This window comes from Arvicola amphibius, chromosome 10, assembly GCF_903992535.2.
Source record: "Arvicola amphibius chromosome 10, mArvAmp1.2, whole genome shotgun sequence".
NCBI classification, from domain to species: Eukaryota; Metazoa; Chordata; class Mammalia; order Rodentia; family Cricetidae; genus Arvicola; species Arvicola amphibius.
In genome coordinates, this window is record NC_052056.1 from 60,695,653 (window position 1) to 60,716,561 (window position 20,909).

General features: G+C 45.7%; 1 protein-coding gene and 1 long non-coding RNA gene across 2 annotated transcripts in view; one reads left to right on the top strand and one right to left on the bottom strand.

The window, feature by feature from the left end:
• The first annotated feature begins 1,535 nt into the window (after nt 1–1,535).
• LOC119825621 lies at nt 1,536–4,515 on the top strand. The gene is made up of 3 exons (XR_005287242.1): nt 1,536–1,766; nt 3,107–3,269; nt 3,362–4,515. It is a non-coding gene; the product is annotated as an uncharacterized LOC119825621 (long non-coding RNA).
• A 3,335-nt stretch (nt 4,516–7,850) lies between these two features.
• Osbpl11 (oxysterol binding protein like 11) overlaps nt 7,851–20,909 on the bottom strand; it is a 59,277-nt gene continuing 46,218 nt past the window's right edge. Inside the window, 3 exon segments of the mRNA XM_038344410.1 lie at nt 7,851–9,400; nt 13,569–13,722; nt 15,725–15,907. Of these exon segments, the coding sequence (XP_038200338.1) occupies nt 9,338–9,400; nt 13,569–13,722; nt 15,725–15,907 (400 nt within the window). The 3' untranslated portion in view covers nt 7,851–9,337.

Genomic DNA, 20,909 nt, shown 5'->3' on the forward strand with positions numbered 1-20,909 from the left:
CCATCATCCACAGTTCTGTTTCCCCAAGCACAGACTAGAGCAGCGTCAATGATTAACTTTCAGAGGTTGAGTAATACTCTCAGCAAAAGATAAAGCTGGAGGGTTTGAGGGAGGGCCAAGACGGACGGGCTGCGGCAGGGCGGGTGTTTAAACCTCAGACGCCGACGCGCTGGAGACCTGATCATTTCCTACACAAGTCTCCCGTAATTTTCTGAACCTGCGCCTCTGGAAGATTCACCGTGGTTGTCTGAAAATGCTCACTGGCTGTAGCCAAAATAGAGGACCTTGAGGTCCGGGTTTCTGCACAAAATCTGCTCTCAGTTTTTCAAGGACCGGAACGGATCTTTCTGAAAACAGCCTTTGCAATTCTCTCTCTCTCTCTCTCTCTCTCTCTCTCTCTCTCTCTCTCTCTCTCTCTCTCTCTCTCTCTCTCTCTCTCTCTCTCTCTCCTCTGTTCCATTCTTACTCTAAGCCTTTTCCATGCTATTTTACAATAATTTGTGTTCCCATCCATCTCTGTCACTAGACTTTGGACTCCTTTAAAGCAGGGACCCACCCTGTCTTGAAAAAACCAAAATAATAATAATAACAATAATAAATAAAAAATAAAGCAGGGACCCAACCCCTCCATATCCTATCTTCCCCCTCCTCCTCTCTCACAAAGCCAAGAATACTTAGGTTTGGAAGAATTTTCTTGCTTACCAGGAATTAGTTATGCCTGGCAAACTCCCAGAAAGCATCCTTTTAAATTAGAAGAGGCTCACTAATCACAGGAGGGATATTTGTTCTCCGTAGAAAACTGGATCCTAAAGCCAGCAGGATGCTTGCTGTGCACGGGTCTCTGTGCACTGAGTGGGAATACGGAAAAGTCACCTGGCTTGGTGAGGCAGTCTCTGAAGAAGGTCCTAGTACTGTCCACTATTTTCACTTCTTTTAAATGTGTGTGTGTGTGTGTGAGAGAGAGAGAGAGAGAGAGAGAGAGAGAGAGAGAGAGAGAGAACCAGCCTGGTAGTAGTGGCACACTCCTTTAGTCCCAGCACTCTGGAGACGGAGGCAGGCAATTCTCTGAGTTTAAGGCCAACCTGTTGTAAACAGTGAGTTTCAGGAAAGCCAGAGCTATACAGAGAAACCCTGTTTGGAGAAAAAAATAGATAATAAATAAATAAATACTGAAACTGGGCAGATTCATTGACTACCTTGAATCCCTCATTTCCTCCATACCCTTTGTGTGTGAAAAAATTACAGGGTTGGGGATGTAGCATTTGACATTAGTAGCAATTTCCTTGTGTTGTCTACCTCATGTTCCCGTCAAAAATATTTCCAAAGTGTCTTCGCTTAGCGCTTTGCTTTGTTCTGTAACATAAAAGCTTCCGGACTAGGGACTGCACAGTGGTTCAGTGCCCGCCTAATATCCACAAAGCCCTGTAGATACCTAGCATGTACAAGACTCTGGTTTCAATCGCCAGGATGAGAACAAGGAAGTGGGGAGTGGGGCACGGGGGTGGGGGGAGGGTATCAGTCAAAAGGGTTTTGGGTTGGTTTGGTTGAGCTTTTATTCAGTGGAGTTTGTTTTGAAACAGGGTCTCACTATGTAGTTCTGGTTGGCTTCCAGCTCAGAGACACGCCTGCCAAAAGGGTTCTTGAAGAATCTATTAGAGCAAAAGGAGCTTCCTGTGGCGGCACGTGCTAATAACCCCAGGAACTGGGAACCAGAGACAAAGGAACGACAGGCTTGAAGCCATCGTGGACTACGTGGAGAATTCTAGGTCAGTTTGGGCTACACAGTGAAACCCTGAATCCAAATAAGTATAAAGATCTAAATTTAGAAAGTTTGGCTTTGGACTGGAGACGTGGCTCCGTGGTTGAGAGCACTTGCTGCTTTTGCAGAGGACCTGTGACAGGTTCCCAGGCTTTAGTAGTCCGCCAGCTCTTACCACAACCGATGTCGTGATGAAAGTACCATTCAGGCCATGAAACTCAGCACTGTAGAGAGCACCACCTGCCAAGACCTAATCTATCAAAGTCCATAGGTCTGGGGAAATCTCTCTATGTACAAAGCTTGCTTTCCGTCTTCTTTGTGCTGTTTCTGGCTAACTATTCTTACTTCCTGAGGTGTGTCAACCCAAGATATGATTTTCTGCCTAGAAACTCACCCTGAGAAAGGTTCAGGGCTACACTGGAATCCCGAATACCCAGTATAGTCACTATATGGCTAAGAAATACATTCTGTCTTGGCTTAAACCTTTGCCCGGGTAGTTCTTCTAGTGTATGCCCCACAAAAGAACTAGGTTTGGTTCCCAGCACCCATAACAGACTGCTGTAGCACACTTCTGTAAGTCCAGTTCAAGAGGATTTGGTGCCCCCAAAGTTACTATAATTTAGATGGGCATGAAGGGCCCCAGCCTTTTCTTCTGGTCCTGGCAGCTGTTTGCTGCAAGTCTGCAGAAGCAATGAATCAGCGTGTGCGGAGGAGAGGGGTCAGAGGAAACAAGAACACAAACAATAACAAGTCCAGCTTTCCTTTGCTAAAGCCAGCTAGTCAAGAGCTCCAGCTTCCTAGCGTCCTGGCCTCCAGGCCATGTTAGCATTCCTGGTGCCGCCCAGGCACGTATGTAGAAGTCAGAAGACATTCCAGGAGCCTGTGCTCACCTTCCACCCTGTGGGTCACAGAGATCAAACTCAGGTTATCAGGCTTAGCGCCAAGTGCCCTCACTTCCTGAGCCCTCTTACCTACCCTAAAAAATTCAAGTCCACTGAATGCAAGTGCAAAGGAAGCCAGAGGGTTTGTTGATATCCCACCCTGACCCGAATAATCACAAAGAAGCTATATTAATTATAAAACTGCTTTGTCCTATTAGCTCAGGCTTTTATTAACTAATTTTTGTATCCTAAATTAATCCATTTCTGTTAATGTGTGTATCCGCACAAGGCTGTAGCTTACTGGTAAGGATCCGGTGTCTGTCTCCTTCAGCTGCTACATGGCATCTCTCTGACTGCCTACTCTCTTTCTATATCTCTGTTTGGATTTCCTGCCTGGCTTTACTCTGCTAAGCCATTGGTTGAAACAGTTTCTTTATTAACTAATAATAATAAAGCATATTCACAGCATACAGAGGGGACTCCCGCATCACCCCACCTTGCCGCTTCATCATCTCAAGGAAGGTTCTGAGTCACCTTGCCCTCTTCCCTTTGGTCGGACTTCAGAGCTCTGAGTCAGCTGATTAACTAGGAACCACAGACCTCAGGCCCCAAGGGAATGTCAGTGAAAGGTGGGTTTTTTTTTTTTGTGTGTGCATTTGTTTTGTTTCTTCCTTCTGTGGATAAATCAAGTTATTACCTAATCTAACCCCTCATTTTTCAGGCATGGAGAGAGAATCTTGGCTATAGTCACTACCAACAGCTTGTGAGTACCACAGCAGAAATAGAGCTCTGAGTCCCACCGTATGCTAGCCGCCTGGGGAGCATCCAACACAGAGCCAGCGGAGCCTCCATGAAGCAGGCATGTCCTTTTCTACAGGGCTGGGAGGCTGAGATCTGGCTGAAGGAGTGAACTGAGCCCCAGCAGCCAGCCAGTTGCCTGTGACTGGTAAGAGTACCGATTAGTCTAAAAAGTGGGTAGGGAACTCGAAACAGTGTAGCCACCTCCAGGCCGGAGGTCAACAACAGGTGCACAATGTGGTGTTGTTCAAGTAAAGGAGACAGGAAAAGGTAGTGCATGGGGGTAGAAAGCTTTGGCATGCAATTCCTGGGGAAAGGAAGAGAGGGCTGAGAGTACCTGGCAGAAAAATGGGGACGTTCTTCTGTGCTTCCTTCTTCCCCTTCCCACCTAGGGGTTCACGATGTAACCAGGACTGGCCTCAGACTGACAGACCTCCTTCTTCCACCCAGTGCTGGAAAAACAAGCGCGTGTCACCACACCTAGGTAGACACTCTACCTAGAAGTGCATTCTGGAAAGTTCCTGCCTTATTCAGAGAATAAGGGAGGGAAGGAACACTCACTCAGTCTAGAGGGAGTGATTCGGGCAGGAAGCAATGATTTTACAAACCCGAGAGTGGGTTTGGATTTTACTTCATTGGAAACCAGGATCGAGAGTAGAGGCTCACACACTCAGCCCCTTGCAGCTCTGGATGCACGGAGGGAAAGGAAGCAGTTCTGGCAAGGACAGCATGTCATGTCTTTATAACCCACTGCATATACACATGTGCACACATGGAATGGGTGGAAAAGGAAGCTAGAGGGGCCCTGGGTACCCCACACTGGTGCTGTTTTAGGGAGGTGACAGAGGACTCTCACTGAGGACTTCTTGTGGGAGGGTCTTCTGTAGGTGGACTTTTCTATCCTCCCAGCCAGTTACTAAATTACCACACAGAGATAATTATTGATTATTAATTATAAAAGATCAGCTGGTAGCTCAGGCTTGTTACTAACTAGCTCTTACATTTTAAATTAGCCCATATTTCTTATCTACGCTCTGCCACATGGTGGTATCTTTTTTCATTGTTCTGGGCAGGGGTGTGGAAGAGCTCATAGCTTAAAACTATTTATTTATTTTAGGAATTTGTTAGGAAATCGAAGGCATAGTAAATTTGGTTACAAAATTCTTTTGGTTTTTTTATTTTTTTGGTTTTTCGAGACTGGGTTTCTCTGTAGCTTTGGAACCTGTCCTGGAACTAGCTCTTATAGACCAGGCTGGCCTCGAATTTACAGAGAGAGATCTGCCTGCCTCTGCCTCCCGAGTGCTGCGATTAAAGGCGTGCACCACCACCACCCGGTAATTCTTTTATTTATTTATTTAAGAAAAATGTTAGCTTTATTTATTTAAAGTATGTGAATGTTTTGTCTGCATGTATGTTTGTGTACACATGCACGCCTGGTGCTGGAGGAGTTCAGAAGAGGGTGTCGGATCCCCTGGAGTCAGAGTCACAGTTTGTGGGCTCTGTGGGTTCTAGAAACTGAACTTAGGTCTTCTGCAAGAACAATAAATGCTGTTGACCCCTGAGTCATCTCTCTGGCCCCTACATTCTTCTTTTAAAGGCAGGTCAAACTTAAACAGGCCAAGTACACAGTAGGGCAGCAGGTTGAGTAGATAATCTTAAAGAGCTCTCAAGGCATATGATTGTCTCGGTATGCTGGAAGTTCAGTCTCTCTAAAGGCAAAGGGATAGTTTCAGAAATCCCATCACTGTAACAAAGAGCACACACGCACACCCAATATATGGTACAGGACCACCCTCCAAGCCTTCACTATCACCTTCAGGAGTTCGGCTTCTCCTGATGAAAAGGTCATCTCATCTGGGCTTCTTGACTGCTATTGGCTCCCTCATAAAAGGAAGGGTAGAGGAGAGTTGTGAGACCTCCAAGGATCTAGCCACACCTCTCAGCCAGATGCCTGCATGGCTTATCTGTCTGTCACCCACACACCAGGAGACCCACGTGGCCTTGGGTGACCCACCGCCCCTCATGGGACCAGTCTCGGGTCACCTGCATCATGAATAACAACACCTATGGTATTTGAAATTAGATTTATACTAATGCATTCTGGGAAATGAAAACAATCTTCCCTTTTATTCAGCTGGGATTCTCATCCTGCCCCCCCCCATGTTAGATTTCTTGGAATCTGAATAAATGATGAATCATTTACTGGCCTGAAATGTGCCTAGATGTGTTTTCTTTGTGAGAGTATTTCCAGAGATGACTGGCACATGGGTCAGCCAAGGGAGGAGACCTATTCTCATGTGGGCTTCACCATCCAGTGAGATGGGGCCTGGGCAGAACGGAAAGCAGAGAAGAGGTGTTCATTTGCACACACGCCCACTGTGGTGGTTTGAATGAGAATGGCCCCCAGAGATGCACAGATTTGAATGCTTAGGCATCAGGGAGTGGTACTATTTTAAAAAGGATTAGGAGGTGTGGCCTTGTAGGAAGTGTAGGAGCTGAGGTTTCAACAGCCCACACCAGCTTCCACCCTCCCATTCCCTCCCCTCCCTCCTACCCCCCCCTCCCCCGTGGATGAGGATGTAGTTCCAGTGCCTGCTTGTGTGCTCCCATGCTCTCCACCATGATGACAAAACCTTTGAAACTGTAAGCCAGTCCCAATTAAATGCTTTCTTTTATGAGTTGCCTTGGTCATGATGTCTCTTCACAGAACAGTGACTAAGACAGCTTCGTTCATGTTCAATGGGTGCAGCTTGGCTGGTGTCAGGACCCAGAGGTAGTGGGCTGAACCGCCCTGCTGCTGCTGATCCTGCTAGCTAGCACTCTCTAGGCTTCCCAACCATCAAGGTGAGCCTGGGGCTGCAGTCTCTTGTCCCTCTAGCAGGAGGCTTCCAGCTTCTTATACTGGTGCAGAGGTCAGAGGACACTTGGAGAAGTGGTGGCTCTCTCCTTCAACCACATAGGAACCAAAGATAAAATTGAGGTTGTCAGTCAGCACATGCCCATACCCAAGTTAACTGTATTATTATTTTACTTAGCTGTCATGTCAGAGTTCTCTAAAGGGACAATGTAGTAATTTGGATGCAATCGACCCCCATGATCTCATAGGGAGTGGCACTATTAGGTGTGGTTTTGTGGTATCACCATGGGGGTGGGCTTTGAGATCTCTTGCTCAAGCTTCCCCAGTATGATTTTCTGTCAACTTCCTGCTGCCTTCTGGTCAAGATTTAGGCAGCACCCCATCTGTCTGCATGATGCCATGCTCCCCATTGTGATAATGATGATTTTCACAGCAATAAAAAACCCAAAGACAGGGCAGAACTGACAGATGACAGTGAGTGACGTACACATGAAGGGGGTTTTTACTGGCTTCCAAAGTCTGCTCTGGGCATTCTTGCTTCTGTACATTAATAGTTAACTTTTTTTTTTTAAAGACAGGGTTTTTCTGTGTAACAGCTCTAGCTGTTCTGGAACGCACTTTGTAGACCAGGCTGGCCTTCAACTCAGAGCTCCACTTGTCTCTGTCTTCTGAGTGTTGGGATTAAAGATGTGTGCCACCACCACCCAAAACATTACTAGTTAAAATTCTGACCCTTGGGGGCTGGAGAGATGGCTCAGTGGTTAAGAGCACTGACTGCTCTTTCAGAGGACCTGGGTTCAATTCCCAGCACCCACAGGCAGCTCACAACTGTCTGTGACTCTAAGATCTCTGACACTCTCACACATACATGCAGACAAAACACCAATACAAATAAATTTTTAAAAAAATTAAAAAAATGTGACCCTTAAAAAATTCGTTAAATATTGGTGCTGGTGAGATGGCGCAGGGGTGAAGGGCACTTGCTGCTCTTCCAGGGGACTGAGATTTGGTTCCCAAGACTCACAACCACATGCAGCTCTGGCTCCAGGAGATCCAACACCCTCTTATGGCTTCCACATGTGCACACACAGGTTCACAAGCAGGGCTGGAGAAATGCCTCAGTGGTTAAGAGCAATGGCTGCTCTTCCAGAGGTCCTGAGTTCGATTCCCCACAACCATACATAAATAAAAATAAAATAATAAAACTTATTAAATCTATGCAGGCATAGTGGTGCATGTTTTTAATCCCAGAACTCAGGAGGCAGAAGCAGGTGGTCTCTGTGAGTTTTTGTTTATTTATTTATTTATTTATTTTGTCAAGACAGGGTTACTGTGTAGCCCTGGCTGTCCTGGAATTCTCTGTAGACCAGGCTGGTCTTGAACTCAGAGATCCACCTGCCTCTGCCTCCCAAGTGCTGGGAATAAAGGCGTGTGGTTTGTTTCCCTAAGGAGATTCCCATGGAAAGAACTAATTTCCTTTGCAAGTGGCGGGTGGGGGAGGGGGACATGTATCACAAATATAAATTTCTCTCCACTCATAAAGCAGACGACAACATTGCTGTTCTCTATTTTATTATTTTTCAATTTTCCCAACACATGAACTATAGCTCATTTTGAGATTTTTTTCAGTGCACTTCACAGCAAAAATGAAAAGGGAATCATTAAAATGGTTGTACACAAACCATTTCTTTTAATTTACAATTTGCTGAAAAAAATCATTGTTGCTGTTTTCATCCTTTTAACCCTTCTAAGGAAAGAGGTTCTCAGAGCACAGCCACAGCCGCCTGGCACGGCCGCTGAGTGACAGGTGTGCGCTCCTTCCGCACACCAGCTGGAAGACCACGGGCAGGAGCAGGGTAAGGCACCACTCTGGGACAGTGAAGGGAGCTTGCAGTAACGGCCAGCACCACGAGGGGGCGCTCAGCAAACACTCAAACAAATGAAACCATAATTAGCACTACTCTGTTCATTGCCAGCAATTCTTTAACCCCACTAAAATATCAATAAAAACCCAATTTCTACCTGAGTGCACATTCCAGCCTCCATCTCATACTTTCCCCAGCATTTAGATTTCCTTGGAAATAGAATAAACCCGACTTTGCGTGCACTCAGTCACAGACATAATTGAATTACTGACAGACATGAACAGGCTTTAGTTTTAACTTTTGAGTGAACAGAGGTCAGATAAAGCAAACTTACTCAGGAGAGCACATAATACTGAATATGAACCTACAAATGAGAAGAGGTACGGAAAAAGTAACAGCTTTGTTTTTTAGTATTTGCTATTTTTTTTAATGCCTTAGTTCTTGAGAAAGGCCAAAATCTCATATTGACATGAACACATTTTAAAAAATTGTCTCTTAAATGTAATATATTTAATAAAACTAGGTATTGAAAAATGTTCTGAAATTTTTCAAGTCAATGTTGTTTTCAAGTATATTAAAATGCTCAGAAGAAAAAATTCCTCCATGGTTACAATTCTAATTATAAATACCCTTTTAAAAGAGAGTTCCAACAGAGCAAGTGATGGGCTTCATCGGGCTGGGCGCAGGCACAGCCTCCGAAGGAAGAGGCCCTGGGATGTGAACACTGACTTCAGGCACAATGGCGCGATCCACTTGTAGGTCCCGCTGGTCTCCCTCTCGGTCTGGAGGAGCAGTGAGGAGCAGTGTGGACAGAAGCAAACACTCTGCCCGAGACCTGACTTCACTACAAAGGAACCAGAGTCGCTGAGTTCCCACTGCTGCCATCTGCCGCCCGCACAACCAGGGGCTGGAGCGGACAAAAGATGACACAAGTTCTGGTGGGATGGAAGGCTCTAGGATGGCATTGCTCACGATGGTGAACAGGCTGCGAGAGGCCCATCACGTGTCCTGAACACTTTGGTCTGCTGCGGGGTGATGAGCTCGAATAGGTACATTCGTGTTCAGCTAGTTTCAGGCTGTGCAATTAGGAGGCAGGTCACTCAGTGCAACGACTCTGTCTGAGAGGGCTTGGGGGACACAGGAGAACCTCATCTGGTCCAGCCTTAGAGAGGAGGTGTCACTCTGCTGGTTGTGATGGAATTCCTTTCCAAAGGGGTTTGCGATAAACCCAGCCATCGCCCTGAAACAAGTAAAAGGGGTTAACGCAGCATCCCGCCAGCATCTCCAGCAGTATCCCGCCAGCCAGCATCTCCAGCAGCATCCCGCCAGCATCTCCAGAGAGAAACCAAGCAAGGAGCAACCGCAAAATGGGGATCCCCGATACAACCCCAGACCATGCCTGCAGCTTAGGAGGACACCACGGTTTCAATGTGAATGGTTCCCCCACAGGCTGACAGTGTTTTGAGGTTGAGGAACTCTTTAGAAGTAAGGTCTCACTGGAGGCAGTGGCTGCTGGGGGACTTGGGACTGTGGGGATTTTGCCCAGCTCTGCTTCCTATTGACCTGATTGCCAAGGTGACACAACCAGCCTTCCTGGGCTCCCAGCAGGCCCCTGCCTGCCTGACACCAAAACAGACTGAATCCACCCCCTGAAACCACCCCCCCCCCTTTAGTGTCAGGGATTCTGTCAGAGGCAAGGATAGGAACCGTGCTGTGCAGAAATACCGTTCCTGACTCTTACACATGTAATTCTGCAGAGGTCACCTGTAGCAATTCTTCCATTTGCCAAGATGCTGCAGACCAAGCCCCACAGAGCACAGGTAGCAGGCAAGCACAAGGAAATGTTCATGAGGTGAAGACCAGAGAGCAGAGGGGAAAGAGCTATGGCAGCAATGCAGAAAAGCAGACAGCGGGATGTGGCAGCAGGTAATGGGGGCTGCAGGCCTGGGTTCAGAGGACTAGGAAACTCAGGCTGGGATTCTGCCTCTATCCCTACGTCTCCTTCAGTCTATTCATAATTGAACTGCAACAGTCAGGACTGTCTTCATAAGCCTTGTCTTTGATCACAGGGCCCCGTTTAAACAACGAATCCTGAGGACCACAATGCGAATCCACCGAACTTAACAACCCCTCCCCAGTCATTTCATCCACCCCCCCCCCCGCCAGACAGGGTTTCTCTGTAGCTTTGGAGCCTGTTCTGAAACTCGCTCTGCAGACCAGACTGTCCTGGAACTCACAGAGATCTGCCCGTCCCTACCTCCCAAGTGCTGGGGTTAAAGGTGTGCACCACCACCACCAGGCTCAGTTCACCCATTCTTTCACACTGCCTTATGTCTAGAAATTCCTACTTGTTAGCCTCAAATGCAGAACTGAGTTTACTCTTTGTCCTTGACTACAACTGTTTATAATGGGATCTCTCTTCATGTCTCAAGATATCCACCATGAAATCATCTGGTCTATAGATCTCAGCACCTACACTGTTCTCATCATTTTATGAGATTTTATCATCTATATGTATTTATTATATATTATATACTATAAATATATTATATTTATTTTATCAGTTTATGATGTGCTATCCAATCACCTTACTCTGGATAAAAACCAGAGGCTCTGAGCTCCTGGTGGGAGGCACACAGCTATAACCCCACCCAGCACCTGCAGACTGAGGAAGGAGGACTGAGTTTGAGTCTAGCAGAAAGGAGATGGAAGTCATGAATATTTATGAAGTGTCTATGATATGTTAAGCTCTGTGGACGCCACCCCAGGAATCCCTGCAGCAAAGAGCCTGCACAAGCACAGAGGCTCACAATCCATGACTGGCAACCACCCTTAGCCTTACTGGTTCCTGCTGCGCTCCTCACCTGGGATCACACATTACCATCCAGTCACACGCAGAGCAAGGGCAGGCATGAGCAGCACACATCTCCACCCTGTCTGTTACACTAATGTCAAGGCTAGCACATGCAAAGGGACAAAGGGACCCAGATCTGAGCCTGCATTTCTAAACTATGATTCCAGGGGCAGTTACAAAGAACATCAAGGTTACCTGGGTGGAATTCTGAATAGCAATTACAAATGTATATTTGTTCATATAAAAATATAGAGATGGAGCTGGGCAGTGGTGGCTCATGCATTTAATCCCAGCACTTGGGAGGCAAAAGCATGCAGATCTCAGAGTTCAAGGCCAGCCTGGTCTACAAAGTGAGTTCCAGGACAGCCAGAGCTGTTGTAGAGAAAAACCCTGTCTTGAAAAAAAACCAAAGGTAAATAATAAACAAATGAATAATGAAAAAACAGAGGTGGGGATTGGTGAGAAAGAGTAAAGGCACGTGCCACTTAACCCGGCAACCTTCCAGCATGGTAAAGGAAAGAATCAACCTCCGTCACACTCCTCTCCTACCTCCATACTGCACATGTGAAGTCCATCCACCAGAAAAAAAACAAAAACGGGGGTGGGGGTGTAAAAATGTTCAATTTGTTATTCCTATCAAAAAAAGTTGGTAAAAGAAAAAGTACAGGCGCTATTAAAATGAATTACAGATTAAAAAAACTTTTATTATTACTGTATGTGCATGTGTGAGTGTCCAGCCATGGGTGTGCAACAAGGCACATATGGAGGTCAGAGGACAACCTTCGGGAGCTGTTTCTCCTCCATGGCATGTCCCAGAGTCAAACTGAGTCAGCATCATGGGCAAGCACCATTTCCTACTGAGTTATCTCAGTCTCTATGTGGACATGTCTGTGCCTAGGGGAGTTCATGTGTACTGTGTGTGCAGGTGTTTGAGGGTCCCCTCAACAGGAGTTACTGAGAACTGATCCCAGGTCGTCTGCAAGGGTAGCAAATGCTCTTAAATACCGAATTAAAGTCTGAATTTAATTATGGATTGCTTTGCTTTTTGTTTTCTGAGACAGGGTTTCTTCTGTCTAATAGCTCTGGCTGTTCAGCAACTAGCTATGTAGACCAGGCTGGCCTCGAACTCACACAGATCCACCTGCTTTTGCCTTTTGTGCTGGGATTAAAGGCGTTAAAGGCGTGCGCCACCACTGCCCGGCTCTGAATTCTGGATCTGTGAGGGCAAAGATTGCAGTGAGGTGGCTTTTCGGATTTCTTCTTCTGAGGATCGTTAGTTTTCTTAGGAAGACTACTGACAGGAAAGGTGTTCTTGATCTCAGTGCTAGTTGCCAGCCACACTTCTCTGAACCACCGATAACAATGAATGCTTTAGGTCGCTGCAGCTGGAATCTATCTAAATATCCCTTAGTTCAACTGCAAGTCAGTGGCTCAAGATCTACGAAAGCCATGGGTTTCACATGTTGCAGCAGGCTAGCAACACACTGCTATGTTCTGACTCTGTGTTTTTTGATCGTTCTACAGTATCTTCTGATGTTATTTCCAAGACTTGCTTGATGGTAATTTGGGCGCTAGCTAAGTACTTAACTTTTGGTTCTGGTGACCAAACCCAGAGTTTTCAAAATGCCAAACAAATATTATACCGCTAAGATAGTCTTCCAGTCCCTGATAAAAATTTCTATGTAGCAAGCCCCATTTATTGTGAAGAAACTTATAAAACACCTCTGATTTTCCTTCTCTATGCTAAACACCCTACATTAACCACGTCACAACCTCCGCATGGCCAATGAAATTTCTTCTGTCTCCGTTAACATGCAATGCTAGCACCGAACAGAGCTGAAGATGTGTGTTAAAGATTGTCAACTTACCCTACTCTTCCTACTGCGGAACATTAGGTCAGCATTTAATCTGTGGCCCATTTTAGTCTCCAAATATATTTTATCTGATCTCTGGGAAAGCTATATTACTTGAACAAATTGTGTAAAGTGCATGAGAAAGTTCCCAATTAAGCTAGACTGTGCATGCGTGTGCATGTGTGTGCATGTGTGTGTGCTACATACATGAGGGTGGAGGCTAGGTTTCAAAATTGAGTATCTTCCTCAGGCATTCTCCTCATTTTTTACACTTTAAAAATTACATTAATTAATTATTTATTTTGTGTATATGTGTGGAGGTCAACTTGGGGGAGTCAGGTCTCTTCTTCTACCATGTAGATCCTGGTGATCAAACTCAGATCACTGGGCTTGGTGGCCAGCGCCTTACCCACTGAGCCACCTTGCTGGCCAACTACTTTTTTTTTTTGAGGCAGAGAATCTCACTGAAGCTGGAGCTCTCTGATTAACTATGTCTCTGCCTCCCCAAAACTGGAATTACAGCCCTTTGTGTGGGTTCCGGGGATCTGAGCTCAGGTTCTCTCACTTATACAGCAAGGGCTTTACTGCCCGGCCGTCTCCCCAGCCCCAAGCTAGACGCTCTGAAAACAGTTGTACAGCAGCTGGCGACTCAACAGCACACAGGTAAGCCAGAGCCCCGCAGAAGTGCACGCAGAACATACCTCCTTAGTAAAATACTTGGTTGTCCAGGGTGTGCCTGTTTCAGTCCGATGTCTTTCTTCAGTTCTCTGCCGCTCTTCCAAGGCACGTTTGTGCTCTGTGGCCTTGTCAATTTCAGACTCCCTCAGAGAGTCTGTTACATCTTTCCATAATCGTCTAAAATTAAAAATGGCCTATTTTACAAATATTCTTCTAAAAGAGGATAATTTAAAAGTCACGATAATTTTCTTTTTCTCTTTTTAGTAATTCTGATCTCAGCTTCCCCTTCCAACCCTCTTCCCAGCATGCCCCCACCCAAATAATTTCTAATATTTACATTTTTCTAAATCATTTTGCAGCTCTGAGTTTGAGAGTGGAGACAGGGCTCCTCCTAAGAAGCTTTTTTTCAAGTTTTTCTGTTTTTAGGAAACTTTCAGAAAGTAACAAATAACATGAGATATCTTTAAAAGGCTGAAATGTAGGAGGTTGAGATATGGCTTGCCCACACCTGTGGTGGTGCCTTCAGTCCCCAGCTCCACATAACACCATGGTAGGGCATCCTGTAACCCTAGTGCTGAGGAGGCAGGCGCAGGAGAATGAGTTCAAGGTTATCCTAGGCTACAGAGTTCATGGCCAGCCTGAGGTACAAACCCCCACAGCACAAAGACAAATAATCCAATAGAAAAGATATAAAAAAAAACCCATGCTTTGTGAAAGATGCTAATTCCTCATTAATTTGAGATTGACATATGAGCAACATATTGGTTGCTGGGAACAAAAAATTACGGCCACGAGCGGTTCATCCCTATCAGAACACAGAGCACCACACACTGGGATATGGAGAGGCTGGAAGTGGAAGGGTTCTAAAAGAAAAATCAATGAAGCCAAAAGATGGTTGAATATAATTAAACTTTTAATCACACTGACCACGGGGAGGGAAAATTACAGTATAAAGAATAAGTCCTGGGGCTGGAATGATGGCTCAGTGGTTAAGAGCACTAGCTACTCTTTCAGAGGACCTAGGTTCGATTCCCAGAACCCACATGGCAGCTCACAACTGTCTGTAACTCCAGTTCCACAGTACTCAAAACCCTCATGCAAAGAAGATGCTAATGCACATAAATACTAAAAAAGAAAAAAAAAAAAAAAAGAAACTGGGCAGTAATGGCATGTGCCTTTAATTCCAGTACTTTGGAGGCAGAGGCAGGTGAATCTCTGTGAGTTTGAGGCCAGCCTGATCTACAGAGTTTCAGCACAGCCAAGGCTACACAGAAAAACCCTGTCTTGAAAAACAAACAAACAAACAAACAAAAAAAAAAAAAAAAAGAAAGAAAAAACAGAATGAGTCTGGGGCATCACTATATATCCTACAGGAGGGAAGGCAGTACGATTAACTGCCAATAAATTGACAATTGGTTAAACTATTTTTTTTTTTTTTTTAGTTTTTAGAGACAGGGTTTCTTGTGTAGCCCTGGCTGTCCTGGAGCTAGCTCTGTAGATCAGGCTGACCTCGAACTCAGAAAGGTCTACCTGCCTGTGCCTCCTGAGTACTGGCATTAAAGGTGAGCACAACCACCACACTGCTTGTAAATGAGAATATGTTAATGAAATTGAAGGATTCAGATCCTTGATACTATGTGAAAACCTGGCCAGCGCTAGTTTGCCTCTGAAATCTGTTACTGGCGGAGGGAGCTGACAGTGTGCTGTGGGTCAGTGCTTTCCTTCTACCTCTTACATGGGTTCTGAGGATTTTATTTACGCTGTCAGCCATGTAAGGCAAGTACCTTTACCCTCAGAACCATCTCGCCAGCCAGGTAACTAACTGGTAGTTTTCAAGGTTAGTTTTAATGTAGGAGTCAAAAACTTGCCAGTTATTTTTCATACATAAAATGTCATAGCTGGCAAGGGGTTTTAAAGTTAAATAAATCACAGCACTCGGGAGGCAGAGGCAGGCGGATCTCTGTGAGTTCGAGACCAGCCTGGTCTACAGAGCTAGTTCCAAGACAGGCTCCAAAGCCACAGAGAAACCCTGTCTCGAAAAACCAAAAAGTTAAATAAATCAGACCAATACTTTCATTTAATAGATGGCAAAGCTGATATAAACTGCAGTAACTTAGTGAAGGGGCTTAGCTAGACTCCAGAGCTCCGACCTTCCTGACTAGGCGAGAGGGTGACACACCTGGACTCAAAGGGATCCTGCTTCTCCAGAGGCCGCACTCTCTTCTTCGTCACAGCCAGCTTAGTCAGGTCCACGTACTTGGTCTCGCCGTTGCTGTAGGTGAACTCCAGAACACTGTTCCACTCCCCCTGTACTCTGCACACCACGGTGTTGGAAACGTTGTGCTTCACTTCAGCTGTGACGCTACAGCAGGGGGAAGCAAAGTGTCCTCAGAATTCGCAACTTTAAATTAGCTAGAGAGCACATTTAACTGGCCAGTCCCTGGGCCAGTGAAGACCAATCCTGTTCCAGATCCCCAGGGCTGTTCAGCTGCACCAGCTTTAGTCTTCAGAAAGGATATTAGCCATCAGATTGGACTTCATTAGCATAAATGGAGAACCACATCTAACATGTTTATTACAATATAAAAATGTGACAGCATTATAATCTAGCCCTCTCTCACTGGCCCATCTACCCAAAACATCTGAAGTTCTAGAGATCAACCACCCATATTTATTAACTTGTGATTTTCTTTCCCCTAAACAGGGTTTCTCCATGTAGCCCTGGCTGTCCTTGAACTTGTTCTATATACCAGGCTGGCCTCAAACTCATAGAGATCCACCTGCCTCCACCTCCCAAGCACTGAGATTGAAGGTGTGAGCCACCATGCCTAGCCCAAAAATCACAATTTTAAATTCAATACAAAACTTGAATAAGTCATTAATAGTTAGAAAAATATGAAATACAATTAAAATGATAAGTTCACTGGCTAAAACAGAAAAGTGAGTGATCTATGAAAGCATATGGAGTTCATATACAGTAGTAACATGTGAATGGCGTCACCTGACACCAACAGACAGCGGTGCTGATGCAGCTTAGGTGGAAGGCACAAAGAAAAACGGCTCAAACATGTTTAATGAAGTGTGTGTTTCCTGTAGAATAAAGTTGAGATAAGTTCAAAACTCAGGGAATAGCAGGCAGGTTAAAGGTTAAGGTCTAATGACTGTCCAGAGCCTGTGATTTATTTGGGTCCAAAAGAAAACTTGGGAGACCCAAGACATCACAAGGAAAGGCAGGAAACCAGGAAGAAAGGAAGGAAGTGAGCTGCAAATTCAGAGCTCAAAGCAGGTGGGTAGAGAGTCCAATAACGAAGGGTCCGTGGGCCAGGTCTTGGGAGCCTAGGGGTATGATGGTTTAGGGTGAAGAACAAACATTCAAAATGCAAGTCAGATGTAACTGCTAACTGTGGTTCACTAAACACAAAGAACAGAGCTATACGTCCACTTGGTTATAGGAGCGGGAACTCTTAAATTGTATTTCAAACCATTTGAACAAACAAAATTGTATTGCGAAGGGCTCCTTAGAAGTCAGACAAAATGTCTGTTTAGGGGTCACTACATTATTTCTCAAAAAATTTTTTAGATTTATTTATTTTATGTGTATTGGTGTTTTGTCTGCATATATGTGTGATTACCATTTGCATGTCTGGTGCCTGCAGAGGTCAAAAGAAGGTCCTGGATACCCTGGGACTGGAGTTACATATGGTTGTGAGCTGCCATGAGGGTGCTAGAAACTGAACCTGAGTCCCCTGCAAGAGCAGTAAGTACTCTGAACCACTGAGCTATCTGGGTCACAGTCTGTCCTGTCCCTTTAAGAGACAAGCTCCGCCCACTCCCTCCCTTCTGCTGAGGCAAGTGTGATTCTTCCTTCTGCTTCCAGCCTGCCCTCTCTCTGCCCTGTCTCTCTTTGGAAGAGGCGGCTGCTGCCGTGCCCCCCACTTCCCTTTTACTAAACAGACTATATCCAAGCTCACTCTGCATGGTGTGCCTATCCTTCTCGCACCTGCCTGGGACCCACAGAGGTCTCGGGTGGTGGGACCGGGCTGCCCCTGGGGGAACTGTAAAGTGTTTTATCTAGACTATTACAATCTCTGCAGCGCCCGTGTTTCTTCTCTGATCCCACGTGCAATACCTTCCCATTTCTTGAAGACTCAGCTCTAACCACAGGTGTGAAGAGATGATGCTGAGTACTGACCCATTCTTCCTACCCTCTTAGGCACACTCAACCAGAGCTATACTAAGGACAGAGAACTGGAGAATGACTAGTCCTCCGAGCACACTCAACCTGAGCACTAAGAACTGAGAATGACTAGTCCTCTGGGCACACTCAACCAGAGCACTAAGAACTGAGAAGCACTAGTCCCTGTACTGACTTTTCTTCTGGCAGTCTAGTTACAGCATTTCATCGTGTTGTTCAGGCTGAAACACACAGGCTCAAGCCATCGTCCCTGGCCTTAGGAGTGAGCCGCCACTCTGGCATACAAGACTTTTAACTGCCATAGACAATCTGGGATGTTACAGCACCTCCCTAAGCCTTCTGTTCAACACGTGACCTTCTCAAGGCTCTGCCCACAAGCACTGAATTACATGGTACCTTCTCCTTATGATGCTCTTTTACAACAGTTAAACAGACTATATCCAAACTCACTCTGCATGGTGGGCCTATCCGTCTCGCACCTGCCTGGAACTCATAGAGGCCTGCGACATTGGCATACTTTTAGATGAAAGACCAGACCATCTCTTCAGAGTTACTTAACTTGGTCACTATACTATAAAGGGCCTAGTACTATACTATACTATACTCTACTATACTATACTATACCTAATACTTGTACTATACAGGCAGGTCCGAGAACATAAGGAAATTAAAGGACACAACCGTGTTCTGCTCTAGACCCTTCTCGAGTCTAATTAAAGAATGTCCCACACTAGCTTTCATCTAACTCATTGTACATGTCACATGCTACGCAACCCTCTGACACGCCTGTCCTCTGTGCTATACACATCTACATACACATTCAACCAGTGTCTGTGAGCAGCACTGTTGTGCATCCACACACAAACGATGAAGTGTGTGGTGTTAGGGAGAACACAGGCCTTATGCATGCTGCTAAATGTTTTACCTCTGAGCTATATCCCCAACCCTATCCAGAAGAAATATTTGTGATAGGCTATACACAGCTGTCAAAATTAAAATGCATTATAAAGGCTAAAGAGATGGCTCAGAGATGAAGGGCACTTGCCGCTCTCAAAAGGGAACCATTTTGGTGCTCAGCACTCACATCAAGGGGGCTCATATGCCTGTTACTCCAGTTCTGTGGAGGCCCAAAAAGGCCTATTTCCACGTTGACCAAAGATCAGAGATTAGGGACTTGTTTCTAGTTCCTTCAAGGTTATTGTGCTTCTACCTCAGACAAAGGTCCTACCCAGTAGTAAATCAGAGAGTTCTGCTCTCTCAAGGTTATGGTCAACAGGTGTGGCTAATTGCCAGACCCCTCCCCCCATGCTCCTGAAATAGGGAAGTAGTTTGTTCCTACCTCAAAAAAGGATCCCAAGTTCCAGTTCCCTTTATGGAAATAACTTGGCATTCCACCCAGGGAGTGGTTTGCCTACAGAGTATTTTGGTCTAAGGCATGGGTGTGACTTGTTTTGTTCCAGCAACAGAATGTTTAGCTGTGAGTAGCCCATGACTTTCAATTGGTATGTTCATTTCCTTGTATCCCGTAGAGGCAGTCTTTTGTCTTACTCCTACCTTTTGGGGTCAGGGCTATTTTAAGCAGTTGGAAATTAAACGGGTAAATTCCCTCTTGATACTATCCTATATCTTTCTCCCTTTATTATTTTCATTCGGGTCTTCATTTTTTTTTACTGTAATTTCTAATCCCCATTGCCTTTACCCCTGCCTGGAGAGAGGTATTTTTGTCGAGGCTGGTCCCCGACACAGTTCCAGGGGATCTGACACTCTCTTCTGGCTTCCATAGGGACCTGCATGCATGTGGCTTACAGGCATGCACACAAACACACACACAACATAAAAGTAAACAAACAAGAATGAAGTTATCAGTTGTGGCATAGTTACGCAATGGGATACAGGCCTTGATACGGAGAAAAAACCCTGCAAGTATTACACGGACAATCTTTAAAAACCTAGCACTGAACAAAATAAGTAGGGTATATAAAAGACAACATAGTGTATACAGCTTTAAAACTAATGTGTGGTATTAGAAATCAGCACATGCGGTTACCCAGGGTGGGCAGTAGGTTAGCCCAGGAGAGGAGGGAAGAAGAAACTATCAATTAAAGAAAGTCCTCTGGAGCCGGGCGGGTGGGTTGGGTGTGGCGCAACGCCTTTAATCCAGCACTCGGGACGGCAGAGGCAGGCGGATCTCTGTGAGTTCGAGGCCAGCCTGGTCTACAAGAGCTAGCTCCAGGACAGGCTCTAAAGCTGCAGAGAAACCCTGTCTCAAAAAACCAAAAAAAAAAAAAAAAAAAAAAAAAAAAAGTCCTCTGGGATGTTAGGGATCTGCCACAGTGAAGTAAAGACCTCTGAAAATTTATGACTTGGTATATTCTTGTATGGATACTATTTTTTAAATAAAGAGCTTATAGGAAAACTGTTATGGTTTTGGTCCCTTTAAGAGACAAGCCTCCCCCATCCGCTGAGGCAGGCTGATCTTCAGCCTCCTGCCTGAGCTTGCTCTCTTTTCCATCTTCCTCTCAGAGAGGCAGCTTCACTTCTGCCTCTCTCCCCACTTCTCTGCTCACCCCCCCCCCCCGTCCTCTTCTCTCTGTCTCTCTCTCTCCCCCCCTTTCTCCCTTCCCCCTTCATAACCCCCTGAATAAATATTCAACCTCACTCTACATGTCATGTCTATCCATGGCTCTGTCTCCCGCCCGCCCGCCATGTGTCTCCCTGCCTGGGGACCAGCAGCCGTCTCTGCCTAGGACTGGCTGCTCCCAGGGCCCGCTGTCTGCTGCCACCTGGCCCGCTACCACCATTTGGGACCTACAGCATTTCTGCTGCCTACTGCTGCCAGGGATCTTGCAGCATTTTAAAAAATATATATATATAAAAAGCTACCCCACACTTCCAGAACAGTTGTCAAAGGTTAAGGAAAGAGCAGGCAGCCTCAGGATCCTATTGGAAAACTTGTTTTGCCTGTCTGATGATCCAGAAGAGCGCTGCAGGGGCTGGCCTGCAGGGAGGACACAGCAGCTGGACACATCGTCAACTTGTGTTTAGAGACATGTTCACCCTAGCTTATAGTGGGCTTCCTTCACTGAGCTTTGACTCTGACTCTGAATTCCTTTGGTCTGAACTGTGCTGCAGACCACAAACAATTCTAGTTTCCAAGCCGTTAACAACT